Source organism: Sarcophilus harrisii, chromosome 3 (assembly GCF_902635505.1).
Source record: "Sarcophilus harrisii chromosome 3, mSarHar1.11, whole genome shotgun sequence".
Classification (NCBI taxonomy): domain Eukaryota; kingdom Metazoa; phylum Chordata; class Mammalia; order Dasyuromorphia; family Dasyuridae; genus Sarcophilus; species Sarcophilus harrisii.
The window spans coordinates 544,411,049-544,426,602 of record NC_045428.1 but is presented as its reverse complement, the minus strand read 5'-3'; the positions used below and the strand labels follow the sequence as shown (position 1 = coordinate 544,426,602).

The 15,554-nt window shown below is 36.1% G+C and overlaps 1 protein-coding gene across 29 annotated transcripts in view; it reads right to left on the bottom strand.

Moving 5' to 3' along the window:
* Positions 1-15,554, bottom strand: part of MACF1 (microtubule actin crosslinking factor 1) — a 398,054-nt gene that overhangs the window by 168,239 nt on the left and 214,261 nt on the right. For 20 of the 29 annotated variants that reach the window (XM_031962206.1, XM_031962213.1, XM_031962214.1 and 17 more), the window contains 7 exons: positions 15,195-15,200; positions 14,205-14,357; positions 13,164-13,318; positions 6,206-6,332; positions 5,770-5,953; positions 4,624-4,793; positions 2,563-2,741 (listed from right to left, as the gene is read on the bottom strand). In XM_031962206.1, the coding sequence (XP_031818066.1) occupies positions 2,563-2,741; positions 4,624-4,793; positions 5,770-5,953; positions 6,206-6,332; positions 13,164-13,318; positions 14,205-14,357; positions 15,195-15,200 (974 nt within the window). The remainder of the gene's footprint in view (positions 1-2,562; positions 2,742-4,623; positions 4,794-5,769; positions 5,954-6,205; positions 6,333-13,163; positions 13,319-14,204; positions 14,358-15,194; positions 15,201-15,554) is intronic. The other 9 variants (XM_031962224.1, XM_031962223.1, XM_031962212.1 and 6 more) reach the window with 1 other exon arrangement.

Here is a 15,554-nt window from a genome sequence, read left to right as displayed (position 1 = left end):
AGCTGCACACTCCTCCTCCCCCAATCTTCCTCCATTTCTCCAAAATGATTCAAGGATAAGACACTGCATCAAGACCCTCCACTTCTTATTTCCCTCCAAACTATTGCCCACAGAACCAAGATTCTGGAGGATTCTAGGAAGATGGAGGAGTAGGTTGGTAAATTTCAAGATCTCCCAATTTCCCCACAAACAGGGCAAACTTGTGCCTCAGGACAAACACAGACTTGTGAACAATTTAGAAGACTCTTTCCAGGCAGAAAGCCCTGGGCTGCGGATTAACCCATATGAAGTGCAAACACTTCCAGGATAGCTCCACAGAAACATCAAGTGGGGACCCCTCAAGCTAATTGGATATGGCTAAAGCCTCAGCAGGAACCAGAGACTCTCATCTCCTGGATTGTGAACTGTTTGTCAAATAGTCCTGTATTTGAGTCTGGAGAGGCTAAGTGAACTTCAACTGTTTGGGAACACCAAGTCCAGCTGCACTGCTGAGACATCTCCCTGGGCAAGGGGGAACTGGCACCAGGTGAGTGCAGAAGCAGTGCAGCAGGGGCACTGAAGGCTGCGGGCATTTAACAGGAGGATGGAATTCTTGGTTTGGGATTCCAGGTGAAAGTAGAGAGCTGAAGGGAAGTTTGAGGCACCATCCTCCCACCCCATGATAAATGAGGTAGTTACTACCTTATTTATAGTTAATACCTCATTTAAAAAAAAAAAAAAAAAAAGAACCAGTAATGAAGGAACCCCACCACTGAAACATGTTATAGGAGCAGGGAAGACTGGGATTCATCTTCAGAGGACATTTTAGTTTAAAAAAAAAAAAAAAAGTTTCTGCCCCAAAGAGTAATGTGAACTGGCTCTCTGCCCCAGAGAGAATTTATAGAACTAAAAAAAGAATTTTAAAAAATCAAATGAAAGACATTGAAGAAAAACTAAAGAAAAAAAATTAAAACCATCAAGAAAAATAAGAAACCTATGAAAAAAGTTAACCAACTAGAAAAAGGTACAGAGTCTCAAAGATGAAAATAATGCTTTGAAAATTAGAATTGGGCAAGGCCAAACCAGTGAAGCTATGAGAGACCAATAAAATAATAAAACAGATTATAAAGAATGAGAAAATAGAACAGATGTGAAACATAAGAAAAATGACAGATCTGGAGAACAGATCAAAAAGAGAAAATATAAGAATAATTGGATTACCAGAAAATTCTGACCAAAAAGGGAACCTCGACACAATAATGCAGGAAATAATCTAAGAAAACTGTCTTGGAATGATAGAATATGAGAGGAAAGTAGAAATAGAAAAAAATCCACTGATCACCACACCTCAAAGAGATCCTGTGTTGAAAATATTATTGTCAAATTTTGAAACCTCCAGATCAAAGAGAAAATTTTGCAAAAAACAAGAAAAAAACAATTCAAATATGCTCAAGCTACAATTAGAATGGTGCAAGACTTATTACCAGCTACAGTAAAAGACCACAAGTTTTGGAATTATATCTACTAACAAAAGAACTAGGCCTGTGACCAAAACTATCATATCCAGCAAAATTATCTATAATCATGAATGAGAAAAAAAATGGACATTATTCAAATGAACGTGCAGAATTTCAGAACTTTATATCAACCAAACTCAAAATTAACAGAAAATTTAATATATAAAAGCCAATATGAAAGATCAATCTTAAGAAATTTAAGATGGACAAACTGTTTAAACATGGACAAATTATGGTTTGTTTGTTTTTTTATATATGTATGTATTTAAGATTCACATCAACAACAGGATAGCTTAAAAGTAAGATTGGCACAGTTAAGGTAAAAATAGTAATCACGTTATATAAATGAGGTGCAAAGGAAGAACAGACACAGTTATGGAGCAGAATTTAATTAAAGAGGCAGCAAGGAAAGAAAAGACATGTGTGTGTTTATGTGGGGTGGGTGTGAGTGTGTATATATATCTATATATGTATGTACATAAACGTATCTTTTCTTAAATGTAGTTTGCTTGGAAGTAGTAGTAGGAATAAAAGGGGGAAAACAGAATAAAGTAAATAAGGTGAGCAGCAGAGAACAAAAGAACAATCTAAAAGAACTAAAGAAAAGATGGACACTCATGAATATAATTTCTTCTATTAATATATATACTTTCAGGGCAGCTAGGCAGTGCAGTGGACAGAGCAGCAGCCCTGAAGTCAGGAAAACCCAAGTTCAAATCTCACCTTAAATACTTAACCCTTCTTAGCTGTGTGATCTTGGGCAAGTCACTTATTGCCTCAGCAATAAATAAACAAACAAATAAGTTAATACACACACACACATACACACACACACACACTCTCACACTTTCTTGATCTGGTAATTTGTCACTATATATTTTGAATCTCTCTGATGTTCTGCTGGGCACCTGACAATGTTCTTTTTTCTTTTGCTCTATTTTGTTTTATAGTTCTTTTTTGTTTCCCTTTTTGTTCTTACTGTTTTTTTCAAATAAGAAAAATAATACTCAAAAAAGAAAAGAAAAGAACCAATATTATGCTCCTAGAATCAAATCAGTTTACTCACTTATCCAAGTAGACAGAAGACAGACCATACACGTGGGTCATCTTTTCCACCAGCAAATTGAGCTCAGAACGAAGGGCTGGAACACTGGACCCAGAAGGGGACTGTTGGAGGAAGGTTTTACATTTTGTAGAAATGTTGTCAAAATCAGATCTCAGGTGCTGCAGATCTTCCTGGGTATGCTAGAAACCACAAACAAAAACAGAGAAAATAACTAATGAATAACAGGAAAGAACAAGAAGTAGAGATTAACAGATTTAATTCCTCCCACCCACTTTTAAAAATTTCTCCTTAAGATACAAATTAACTATTTAAATTTGGAGTTTAGATTTAGCTTAGATAATAGGACTCTGGGTGAGACTATAAAAAAAAAAAAATCCCAGACTCATCATGGCCAAATGTTTCAGATACCATTTAACCAAAGTGAATAGGTTTCATACTCTTCATCAAGCATTAATGGATGAGAGAAGCATTAATGGATAACATTTCCTTTGACCTATTACATCTTTTCCATCCATTTAGATCAAGTCCAACACAAATCTCTCTTTTCTTGACCAAGTCAAGCAATTTATTAAATATCCAGGCACTGTATAAAGTTTGGGGATGAAAGAAAGGCAAGAGACAATCCCTGACAGCAAGGAACTCACAATCTAATGGGAAGACAATATGTAAACATCTATGTACAAACAAGATACATACAAGATAAAGTGGATATCAGGATAAGCTTATCACTTGAAATTTTATCATCACACAGACTGATTGAGCTTCAATACTCACACGTTAGTACCCTTAGTGGTCTCTCCTCTCTTCATGGAGGGCAGAAGGGCAGAGCAATAAACTCCCAAAGTCATCAGGCTAAGAATTTGCCAGCTAACTCATCATTTCATATCACCTGCTCTATCTGGCTTCAACTCCACAAAAATCATAATCCCTCAAATAGGTACTCTTTGGTACACCACCTCCCCTTTAACTCCATTATATACTGATCTCTTCCATTAGATTGTAAGCTCTCTTTTTCTTATTTGTATCCTTGGAGCTTAATACAATGCCAAGTACACAGAGGGCACTTCATATATGTTTACTGACTATATTATAGCATATGGCCTTGGGACTGGATGGTGCTCGATACATGCATGTTGATTTGATTCAAATCTAGAGTCACCAGATTTTTAGATTATATGAGTAAAATTAAACATATCGAACAAAACTATATTATTTTGTTTTCTGTGTCTGTGTCTGTATGGGGATTTCATTAGTTAAACTCCTTCTACCAATGAAGATTATCAACTGTAATTTATAGTCTTAGAGAATACCTGAGACATTGAAAGGTTAAGGGATTTTTCCAAGTTCACAAAGAAAAGATGTGTCTCAGGTGCAAGGTAATCTCAGATCTTCCTGACTCCAAGGTTTCCAAAGGGGACTCTCTATACACTCCATCATACTGCCAAAATACCCATTGCCCCTACTTAATAACCTTGCTAATCAATAGAACAATTAACTAAAGCCAAGCTTGGCCCTAAGGTATAACATTTTAAAACATGCAATCTTTCAGTGGTCCTGGTTAGTAAGAATATTTAATTAAAACAGAAGTTTTGCATTGTTAATAATATTTAGCTTGGGGCCATAATAAATAACTACATTTTTCTTACTTTTGTATTTATTTCCATCTCATCGATACAAAGTTGATTTGTCAGCCCTTTTAGTACTACTTGCCCAGGGCACCAAAATATCTAGTTATAGCTCTGCAAGTAAGTAGCCAAAATGGGCCAGCCTTGAACAATTCACAAAAAAAAAATTATTTTTTCCTGAAGGGAGAAGGAACTTCTTATAAATAAATATGACAGAAGTCAGCAGAAATCAATTCTTTAAATGATTAGGCATTTGCAAGACAGGTTACAGGAGACTTGAGTTCCCTTTTCAAACTCCTCAAAATATAAGCTTTGACTGCCAAAAAGCTGCAGTTTACTTTCTTTGGCTCCATTCTACTTTCTACAACTTTCAATTCACTTATCCACTGATTACCCCAATATAAGCAACTCTCAGTTGTCTACTCTCAGTGCTGACCTCCTGCTCTGCAATGCGCAAAGCATTGTCCTGCCGAACATCCTCGTCAGTCCTGGAGCCAGCTGAGGACTGAATGCGCCTGATTAGCCTCTGCTCACACTCTTCCAGGCGGAGTCGGATGTTTGTCAGCTCTGAGATGTACATTCTAGCAACTGTCTCATCTTTATCTTCTGTGGAGACACAAACATTAACGTTGATCAGAGACCACTCCAGGGAGCAACCAAAGCTACATATCCCCCATAAGATGAGTTATTTAGAGAAACAGAGGACAAGAGACTCAGGACTCAATATAGAAAGAAAGACTCCATAGGGGAACAAAGAACCCAAATCTGGTTATAAATTCTACCTGCACTGAATTCTATAAAATGGGGATATGGTTACTCATCCTTTTTACCTAGGGCTGTTATAAGAAAGGCATTTGTAAATTCTAAAGTGCTATATAAATGTGACCTATTATTACAATGATCTACTTCCCAAGTTGTGGGGAAGAAAGTGCTTCATAAACTATATAGAGCATTATGTAAAGCAGTGCTTCTAAAGTGTGATTTGCAGATTTTGTGTTTATGTGGCCTTCCCCAACCAAGATTTTTAAGTATCTAAAATGCTAAAATAGTACATGATTTTACAATGAGAAAAAAGGAGAGCCCTCATTTAGAGAGTCTTGTGAGGCTCTCCTTCTTTAAAGATCAACTTTCCTGAGCAGAACCAGGAGAATATTGTACACAGTAATAGCAAAATTATGTGATGATCGATTATGATAGAGTAAGCTCTTTTCAGCAATACAGTGATTCACTATAATTCCAATTGATTTGGGATAGAATATGCCATCTAAATTCAGTGGGAGAACTATGGAGACTAAATGCATATCAAAGAATACTATTTTCATCCTTTTTCTTTCTCATGGTTTTTTCCTTTTGTTATGATTTTTCTTTCACAACACAATTTGGAAATATGTTTAAAATTATACATGCAAAACTTATATCAGATTATTTACTGTCTTGGGAAGGAGGGAGATAAGGAAGGGAGGGAGAAAAATTTTGAAACTTAAAAATGAATGTTGAAAATTATCTTTACATGATGTGATGGGAAAAATATTATTGAAATCATTAAAAAAAGAAATAGAGAGAGCACCTTTCCCACACTCACCGTTCTCCAAGGATTTGGCCAGCTGCTGATAGTGCGCTTTACAAGAATCTACCTCCTCCTCTAGGCGTAAACGATCAGCCACTGAAAAGAGTGAGGAGTCTCTGCTATCTTGTAGAAAATCTTCATAATGAGTCTGGAGGTTTTCCATGACCTGATGGCACTCACCAGGGGCCAAGGATCGAAGCTAGGAAGTATGAGAAATAATTTCAAACATTTCAAAAATCAATCCAGGTTATTTTATCAGCATACCTGCTATTTTCCCTAACCAAGTAAACTGGGGTTTCCATTTACTTAATACTAAATTTCCACAAGAATGTCCTTGATCTCATAATCTTCCAGTCAAATGGATAGGCTTCCCACTGAAAATAAAAGATATTCTCCTGACAAAGGCAAAAGGCAACCCAAGAGGATGTAGAGAGTATATCTATCAAATTACCTTCTCCAAGTTCCAATTCTGCACAATATCAATGTCCTTTCGCAGATAATGCCAAGAAATAAGACTTTTGGTATTCACATGTAGCTGATGCCAAAGGGTCATCACTTTCTGATATGATTGTTCCACTCTGGAAATAACATAGACACGCATTACTATATGGTTCAAGAAAGTGTTTACAATGTATTTACAAAGGTAAATCATAAAGTATTCATTCATTAGGCAAGCTGCCTCACCTCCAGATATATCAGGGACTCTAATTCTAAAAGATGCTTCAGATAAAATCCATTTCTGAGAAGGGGCAGACCTGTCTGCATTGGTAGGAGGAATTTCTTCACCTGGAAGTTTCCCAAAATCAATGAAATCACAGTTGTGGTTGCTATAATGCTTGTTTTATACATGAGCTACTACTACTGAGTTCTACTATTAATTTTTTATTGGCCCTAGGCTTTACTGGCCCTGGGCTTCACTTCAGAAATATTCTAAGATTTAAAAGTGGAAGCAGAAGTGAAAAATTATGTGTGCAAAGTATTGCAAATGTATCAGATATAGATGTGTATATCAGTTTTACTTGACTATTTTTCTTTGCAGGCAGTTAGTAAGGTGAAGAATGTTGGACTTGGAGGCAGGAAGAACTGAGTTCAAAATCTCGTCTCATACACTTATTAGTTGTGCAACCCTAAAGAAAGTGAATTCATTTATCCTAGATTCAATTTTCCCAATTGTGAAATGGGGTTTATAATACCACTTATCTCATAGAATTATTGTCAGAATCAAAATGAGTTAATATATGCAAAGTACTTTAGTACTATGTAAACACCAGCTTTTATCATTGTTAGTTATGAGGGAGGAAATGTACTAGAAAATGAATGGGATAGAAAGAATAAAAGGCATCAGTTTAAAAATTGGATAGCTTCTCAGTCCATCTGAGTACACATTTATAAAATAGTTTTTATAGACCTTTTCTATAATGCCTTAGGCTGATGAGGAAAGTTATGGGAGAAAGTCTTGTTAACAGTCAGCTGTGATGCTCATAGAATACTCAACGTTCATGAAATTACATGCATATGTGTATCTACATATACACATATATAATGCACGATACAGAATGTAAAAATCACATAACTATGTATCACATCTGCAGTTTTAAATATACACTTCATTAACATTTTTTGTCAATGCCCCATTGTGGCATGTGAGTTCCTAAAGGAACTTTTGAGGACCTTAATGTTCCTGGAAGTCATTTTAGTGAAATATTCCTAAACATCAAAAAAACAACAGCAACAACAACAACAACAACAACAACAACAAAACCCCTAAAATTCATAACCTGGCAATAGATTGTGCTATCTGAGAATTAGGCAAAAAAAAAATTAGGGACAGGTTCATCACTGAGCAGCTGGTTCCAAATGGTTAATTTTGGGGCCATTAAAATTCAAGGATACAGCATAAATAGATAAGAAGGTTCTATGGTCTCTCTTAATAGAAGAATTATTCTGTCGGTTATAAAATGAAATCAGATGATAAAATCTTTTGAATAATAGCATACACATATATAGCAGCTTTTTATGTGGAATCTGGTGAGATTGGAATCTGTTGTTCAAATTCTATTTTAGAGACTTAGTAGTAATTATGTGATTTCAAGCAAGTAACTTAACTTCTCTAAGTATCAGTTTTTTTATCTGCATAATGAGTTACTATTTAATTGGCAGCCGCTGTTATTATTACTGTACTAATAATACTACACTTATATTTCAATTATCTAAAATTCTTTAAAAATCTGCAGTTTTATCAGTGTGGCAACTCCCTTTACCAGTACAGATTACAACTTACTCTCTTACAACTTAGTACATGGTCCCTTCAGAACTGTTGTGGCCACACTGATGACAAGCTTCTCTAGACTACTAGTCTGGTCCTCAGATAATAGGCTTATAGTACAACCATAAGCCTCTATTCAAAACCTTTCCACAACAGTAGGAACTGCCAGAATTTATACTTGCTTGCCAAATATAGAATCCAGGGTTGCTTTCACATCATGAGGAGGAAAGAGAACTCTGTAAATATATTTATCAATAAACTTATCATTCAACATTTGTTTTCAACCAGTTATGATCCTTTTCTGGCAATGGGGCAAAAGGGCTGGACAATGGGGAAAATGATGATTGCTTGTAATAAGTAAATGAGCATGGGGAAAGTGTGAGAAGATCCAATGGGAGAAAGAAAACATGGGTATGTAACAACAGCAAGGCTAAACAAAATGAGCAATGAACTAATAACTGGAAGACCTGAGCTCTTGTTCTAATTGCAATGTAACCCTGGACAAGTCACTTGCAACTGGATGGAATTCTGGACTGGACTTAGGACTTAGGAAGACCCAAGTCCAAATCTAGGTTCAGATACTTTTTATTATTATACGTGACTTTGGGGAAGTCATTTGCCAAGGTCACGCTGTTTGCCTCAATTTCCTCAATTACCTCTATTGTAGAGGGGGGTGTTGTGAAGACCAAATAAAATATTTTTTGTATAGTGCTTAGCATAGTGCCTGGGGAATAGTAGGTGCTACCTAGAAGCTTATTTTCTCATCTTCCTTTCCCTTTTTCCTAAAAAAGCAGTTGTTAATTCTAAACCTTATATTTAAGGCAATGAGGTAGTAAAGGAGATAGATCATTGGATTTGGAATCAGGAAAACTTGAATTCAAAACTGGCTTCAGACAAATACTGGCTGTATGACCTTGAATAAATCACTTAACCTTTTTGCCGCAAGTTTCCTCAAGTGGAAAATGGGGATAATAACTTCATCTAGCAGGGTTGTTGTGAGGATCAAATGAGACCATATGTAAAGTATTTAGCACAATGTTAGCAAATGATAGAAGTTGTTAAAGTGCTGCTATTATCATTATTATCCCCTAATCTGAATATAAAATAATGATGGTAATATTTTTCTTAGTTACTTCAAAGGTTTGTTGTAAGAATTAAATAATGTTAGAAATGAGAAGGGCTTTGAAAAAAGATAAAACACCCTACAAATGTTTGGTACTGTCATGTTTATAATTCTTTTCCCCTTGAACAGAATTGAAACAGATAATGGCAAAAGCACAGATGATTCTAGTCAGTTGCTTCTGCTTTGCAATTGTCAAGAAATTATCTCTTTAATTGGTCTGTCAACAAATATTAAGCACATATTATGTGCTAGGTACTGTGCTAAGCATTGAGGATATATCTATGAAAAAGATGAACAGTTCTTACCCTCAAGGGTGGAACTTTAAAATCTAAAGGGGAAAGACAACATATAAAAGGAGATTGAAAAGCAGAATCGTGGCGCACAGAAGGTATTCATTATGGGGCATGACAGAGAAATCCAAAGGAGAGCTGGGTAAGGAAAAGGATAGGAAAAGGAAGGGGAAAAAACATTTACAAAGTACCTATTTACATGCCAGAGATGGTGCTAAGCACTTTACAAATATTATCTTATTTAATCTCACAATAACCTTGTGGCCAATATGGTTGGCCTGGGCACTCTCCTTAAATGGGATGCCAATCAGAGGAACAGAAGGTTCTCAGGTACTGATGACGTGTGTGCACCAAGGCTGATGCAAATTTGCAGGTTGCTGGGGACATGATGAAATCCAAAGGAATTTAAAGAAATATAGTTGAATAGAGCTAGCTGGCCTAGTGATTAATGGCCTTCCATGTGTTTAAAAATATCTGCATTTTGTACATGGCAGGTGCTTAATAAATCCTTGCTGAACTGAAGAACAAGGTACAGAGAGGGAGAACAATTTGTCCCTATTGGCACAGACTCCAGTATCCTTTCAATGACACTACACTATCTTTCCCATTTCTGTGCAAGCATGTAGAAGAAACATCTCCTAAAGAGTGAAAGCACATACTCCATAGAGAGTCCATATATGCTAAACATTCTCCTATGACCAGTCACAGAAGGATCAGTAGCAACATATGTCCTGTTATGTGAAGACCTGTGGACCCTTAAAAACAGGAGATATAAAGGAATGTTTCTAGACTGTGAGAAGGGTGTATTTAGCTCTTAAAAATAAATTTTATTTGATTATAAGGGGTATTCCCCTTTTATAGATGAGGAAGGGGGCAACCAGGTGGCCCATTGGGTCTTGAGTCAGGAAGATCTGAGTTCAGATCTGACCTCAGACAACAGTTGTGTGAACCCTGGGCAAGTCACGGAACCCTATACACCTTAATTTCTGCATCTGTAAAATGAGCAGGAAAAGGAAATAGTAAAGTATTCTGGTATCTTTAGCCAAGAAAATCTCAAACAGGATCATGAAGAGTCAGATATGACTGAAAAGAATGAATAACAGTAACATAACATTCCTACCAATGGTTTATCCAGCCTTTTCATAAAGACCTCCAGTGAGAGACATGCCATTAGCTCCTGAAACAGACAACTGTCCTTAGCGATAGCTCTCATTATAAAAGTTTTCCTTATGATAAACCTAAATCTGCCTCTCTGAAACTTCTGCTCTTAGTTGAGTGTTCTGAGACCAGGCAGAAGAAATGCAATCCTTCTTTCTCCCGGTTATTATCTTGAAGTGAGTGATTCTCCTATTTCCTCTTTTTTAAGTTTTCTTTTTTTTCCCGGGATAGATATTACTAGTTCCTTCTCCTGATCTTCATGGGATATGGCCTCTATCCTCTTCACTATTCTGAAGTACCTTTTCTGGACATGATTCCACCTACCAATGCCCAGAACTAAAGGGATGTTCTTAAAGAGGCCTCATCAGAGCAGTATACAGAGCTTCTCTCTTTCTGAACACTATACTTCTTGGAAGGAATAATCACAATAGCTTTAGAACACAACATAACAGTGAAAGTTTATTTTGAGATTATTCACCCAAACCCTAATATGATCTTCACAGGAACAAGGTCAAGAAAGAGACAAATGAGGGCTCTGTGGGAATCAGGTCCACTGAATGAGCAGTTAATATTCCTGCAAAAACTGGACCAGGTCAGTAGCAAAATGTCTAACAAAAAACATTTTTGGTCAACTTCATTTTTGTGTTTCCCATATTGGTGGCATGTAGCAAATATTCAATGATATGGTTTTAAAGATACTTTAGAAATCAGTTATTCATCCACTAAGTTCACAAAAAAATAGCAACAAAGACATATAGCACTTTTAGACAGATGAGGAAGAGCAGGAAAGTATGAATGTAATGTATGTAATGAAAAGAAGACTATCTGGCAGGAGAACTAGTACTAACTTGCCATTTAACTTGAACCAAAATACTTCCATTCTCTAATTTGTAAAGTGCAAAGACATGAAATAAAGGAGCTAGATGAGATGATCTTAAAGATACATTTCAGTTCTGGCATTCCGTCGCGAAGATGATAATAACATCACATTTAAATGCTGTGCAGTTTATGAAATACTTTTTAAAAAGTCCTTTAGTAACACAAATCTAATTATCCTCATTTTACAAATGAGAAAATTGAGGCTAATAAAGACAAAGTGATCAGTCTAGGGCTAGGAGACACTACAGGCAGGACTAGAATCTAGGTCTCCTTACACCAACCCTAAGATTTCTTTTACCATAGTCCATTGTTTCTGACTTAGCAGAAAAGAATGTGGGGTGTGTGTGTGTGCATAGAAAAAAAGAGAAAGAAGGCCTGAAAAACAAGACAGCTTTGAAAACTATCTTATTATGTACTTATAAAGACAAACAAGTTATATAACAATAGAAACTTTCATTTTTATGTGGAGATTTCTTTTTCTATTTTACTACATGTATTCAAATTGTCTATTTGGTGTTTGTTAAGTGAAAATAAAAAAAAAGTTAGAATAAGAAAAGCTAAACTGTCTACTCCAAGTTCAGGAGATGAGCAGAAGGGCACCCAGAGTAGTTTCATAATTCTGGAAAATAATATTTATAATATCCTCACTGGAGATGGATAGAGTTGTCATAAGAGCTTATAAACTTAGATAAAATGGGTTAAAATTCTATCTTGTATTAAAAAGCAAGAAGGAAAGAAAAGAAAAAGAACTCTAATTCCCCTTTAGTTTACAACAATGACATCCCTCCAAACTGAGTGGATGCCCATCAGTTAGGGAATTGCTGAATAAGTTATGATACGTGACTGTAATGGAATATTATTGTTTTATAAAGAAATTATGAGCAGACTAATTTCAGAAAAGCCTAGAAAGACTTACATGACCTGAAGCTGAGTGAAATGAGCAGAACCCAAGAGAACACTGTACACAGTAACAAGAAGACTATGTGATCAACTGTGATAGCCTTGGCTCTTCTCAACAATAAGGTAATTCAAGGCAATCCCAACTGATTTGGGATGAAAATGCCATATGCATCCAGAGAGAGAATTATGGAGAATGAATATGGATCAAAGGATACTATTTTCATCTTCTGTTGGTTGGTTGTTTTCTTCTCATGGTTTTTTCCCTTTTGGTCTGATTTTTCTTATATAATATGACAAATATGGAAATATGTTCAAAAAGAATTGCACATATTTAACCTATATCAGATTGCTTGCTGTTGTGGTAAGGGGAGAGATAAAGGAGAGAGGGAGAAAAATTTGTAACACAAAGTCTTTGTATTCATCTACAAAATTACTTCACAGCTTAAAGAGAGTCATTGTCCTATTTTTTAAACACAAATGTTAAATATAGAACATTATAATTTTAAAGGACCATTATAAATTTAAAGGACCAAAGGCTCTAACAAGTACCTTTGCAGTTTCAACCTTCTAGACACTAGACACGTGTGTATATATATGGAAAAGCCTCACAGCGCTGAGTTCCCTTTTGAGTTAAGCAACAATATGTTAGCTATAGTTAACAAAAATGAAAAATTAGAACTGCTAAAAGATCACTATCACAAAAGCGCAAAATTTGGCCTACAAAGTTAGCAGTTCTAGTAATTATATGGTCAAACATGGGAGAAGGAGACACAAATGTGGCATGGAGAAGTACCTGTTGGCCACCTCAGTGGCATCTTTGTTTGGTGGAGGAATGAGGAAGCACACTGAAGGAACCATTGCCTCATTTCCTGTGGGACTGATCACCTTCCACTTGGTCCTCTGGGAATTGTCTTCTAATACACATTCATCATTCTTGCAGATAGTGATCTATAGAAACAAGGAAGGCAAGTTTGCAACAACAAACAACATGACAAATTCCTGACTGAAAGCTAAGGAAGGCTCAGTAAAATGGTTTAGGAGATGGATTCAGAGTGACCTAAGGCTAAAATGTTTAACTTCAGCTTTGAAAAGAGAAAAATAAAACAGTACAAAAATGACATTCACATCTGTAAGACAAATTAACATCCTTCCTATGATAGAATTTCAGAGCTGAAAAAGAGCTACCAAAAGGCATATAGGACAGATCCTGACTTGAATACAAGCCTTCTCTATAATAACTTTGAGGAAGGGTCATTCACTGCCTGTTGCCAATTCAGGGATATTTTTTTAAGGGCCTACTTACTATGTGCACAATACTATGTTAAACACAGAAAGGGAGATAACTAATAAGTAGAAAGTTTAGTTTCTGCCCTCTAAGATTTTACTTGACAACTCCCTTTTTACAACTACAACCACCAAAAGAGAAGGGAAATGTTATCACAACTTTCTATTAGTAGGATATATGATAGGTTTTTTCTTGGAAAAATTTATGCAGACTCATGGGAGGCATGCTGGAAACTGGCATTTTACAAAGGAAAAAACTGAGACACATATTAAGTCAGATGAGAGAGATTTAACATTTCTATTTCCAGGGTTCGAATTCTCCAGAACTGACACATTCTAAATAAAAGGACTGTTCTATGCACTTCTTCATCTATTTTTTCCCCTAGGCTCTGTCTCCATAGGTCTACAATCATCAATTACTCAAGATACAACCTTCCTGCTTTTTTCTGTCAGTCTTCTTTTTAGACTATTACCCCAATATCCAAAATTTTTTCTCTCTCTCTCCATTCCTTTGTAACGAAAACCAGAATAGTTTCCTTTGTCTGCTCACCTCAATCTGCCGGTAGTCACAGATAGCCTTGATGGAGATGGTGTTCTTTAGCACATGGTCTGGATTTCGTGGCTTCAGCTGAATGATGGTTTTCGACCTCCCTACTAAACTGGCAACAGAACTCTTTGACTGAATGAGCTGCTCTTTTTCATCCTAGAAAATAGGAAGAAAAAAATACAAATATAAATGTTTCTAGTTGAGTGACTAACAGTCAACTAAAATAACGTAATAACACACCCATCCCCTGCAAGAGAATGTCATATCTGGGCAAGGATTCTCCATGGAGTTATCAGAGAAACAGAGGACTGAAGGAGCAAGGAGTGTACATTTCTGTCTTTTCACCAAGTGCTGGAGCACTGAGTTTTACAGTTCTCTCTGTTCCCTTCCCAATGATCACAAATCCACATGCAAAAAAAGAAAACGGGAATATAATAATTGTAAAATAAGCCTTCATTGATATAACCCAGTTGTTCCCACCCTTTCTGTGAGAGACTAGAGAGTTATACCCAATTCTCAATTCTATAGAATAGAAGTCTATCCTCCAAATTGTACTATGAGCTCCACCATTTATTAAATTAGAAAAGCTCAGAGAAACTCAAGAATCTCACTTCTTGGACCATGACTGGTAGCAAAGGTATCATAGTTAAAAGATATTATGTAAATAAATATGACTTAAGAGATTTAGAAAAATTTGGTTAGTTTAAGAGAAAGAGCATAAATAATTAAAACTCTCAAGACTCCACTAACCCAATTATCTCACAAATATATGAGCTTCTTTAAACAGAACTGGTTAACAGAATATTGCCAATTCCATTGGAGGATAGAGTATAATAGCAATTTATTTAGCCAAGATGGTTCAAGCCCTTTTTGAGGAATAAAAGTCCCCAGAAGAGGAAATAGATGTGATGAAGGGTAAAGAGTTAATAATGGAAGGAAATGCCATTGTTGAATTAAGAATATTCAAGAAAAGAATAATAAATACTGAACTACCTGTGCCTGTCCCAGGGAGCATGATTGAAAGAAATACAACTTTAACTCATTAGTTATGAAAAAGGAATGGAATATATCAGGACAGTCATACTGTTCCATGCTTGAAGTCTCATCCTCCTGGCATTAATCATATCAATATCTGTCTAACAAATAGCCACAAGTCTGTCTCCACTTCCAGAGATCAAATGCTTAGCAAAGAGAATTCTGAAAAGAACCAGAAGCCAAGATAGATGCTCCTGTACATGACAGCCTGAGAGTAAAAGGAGAGAGCAGACCCAGGTGACTCCATGACCCCAGTGACTTCACCAACCTGATGCCCTCGTCCTGGAAAGGAGGGAACATAACAAACAACTCTCTAGA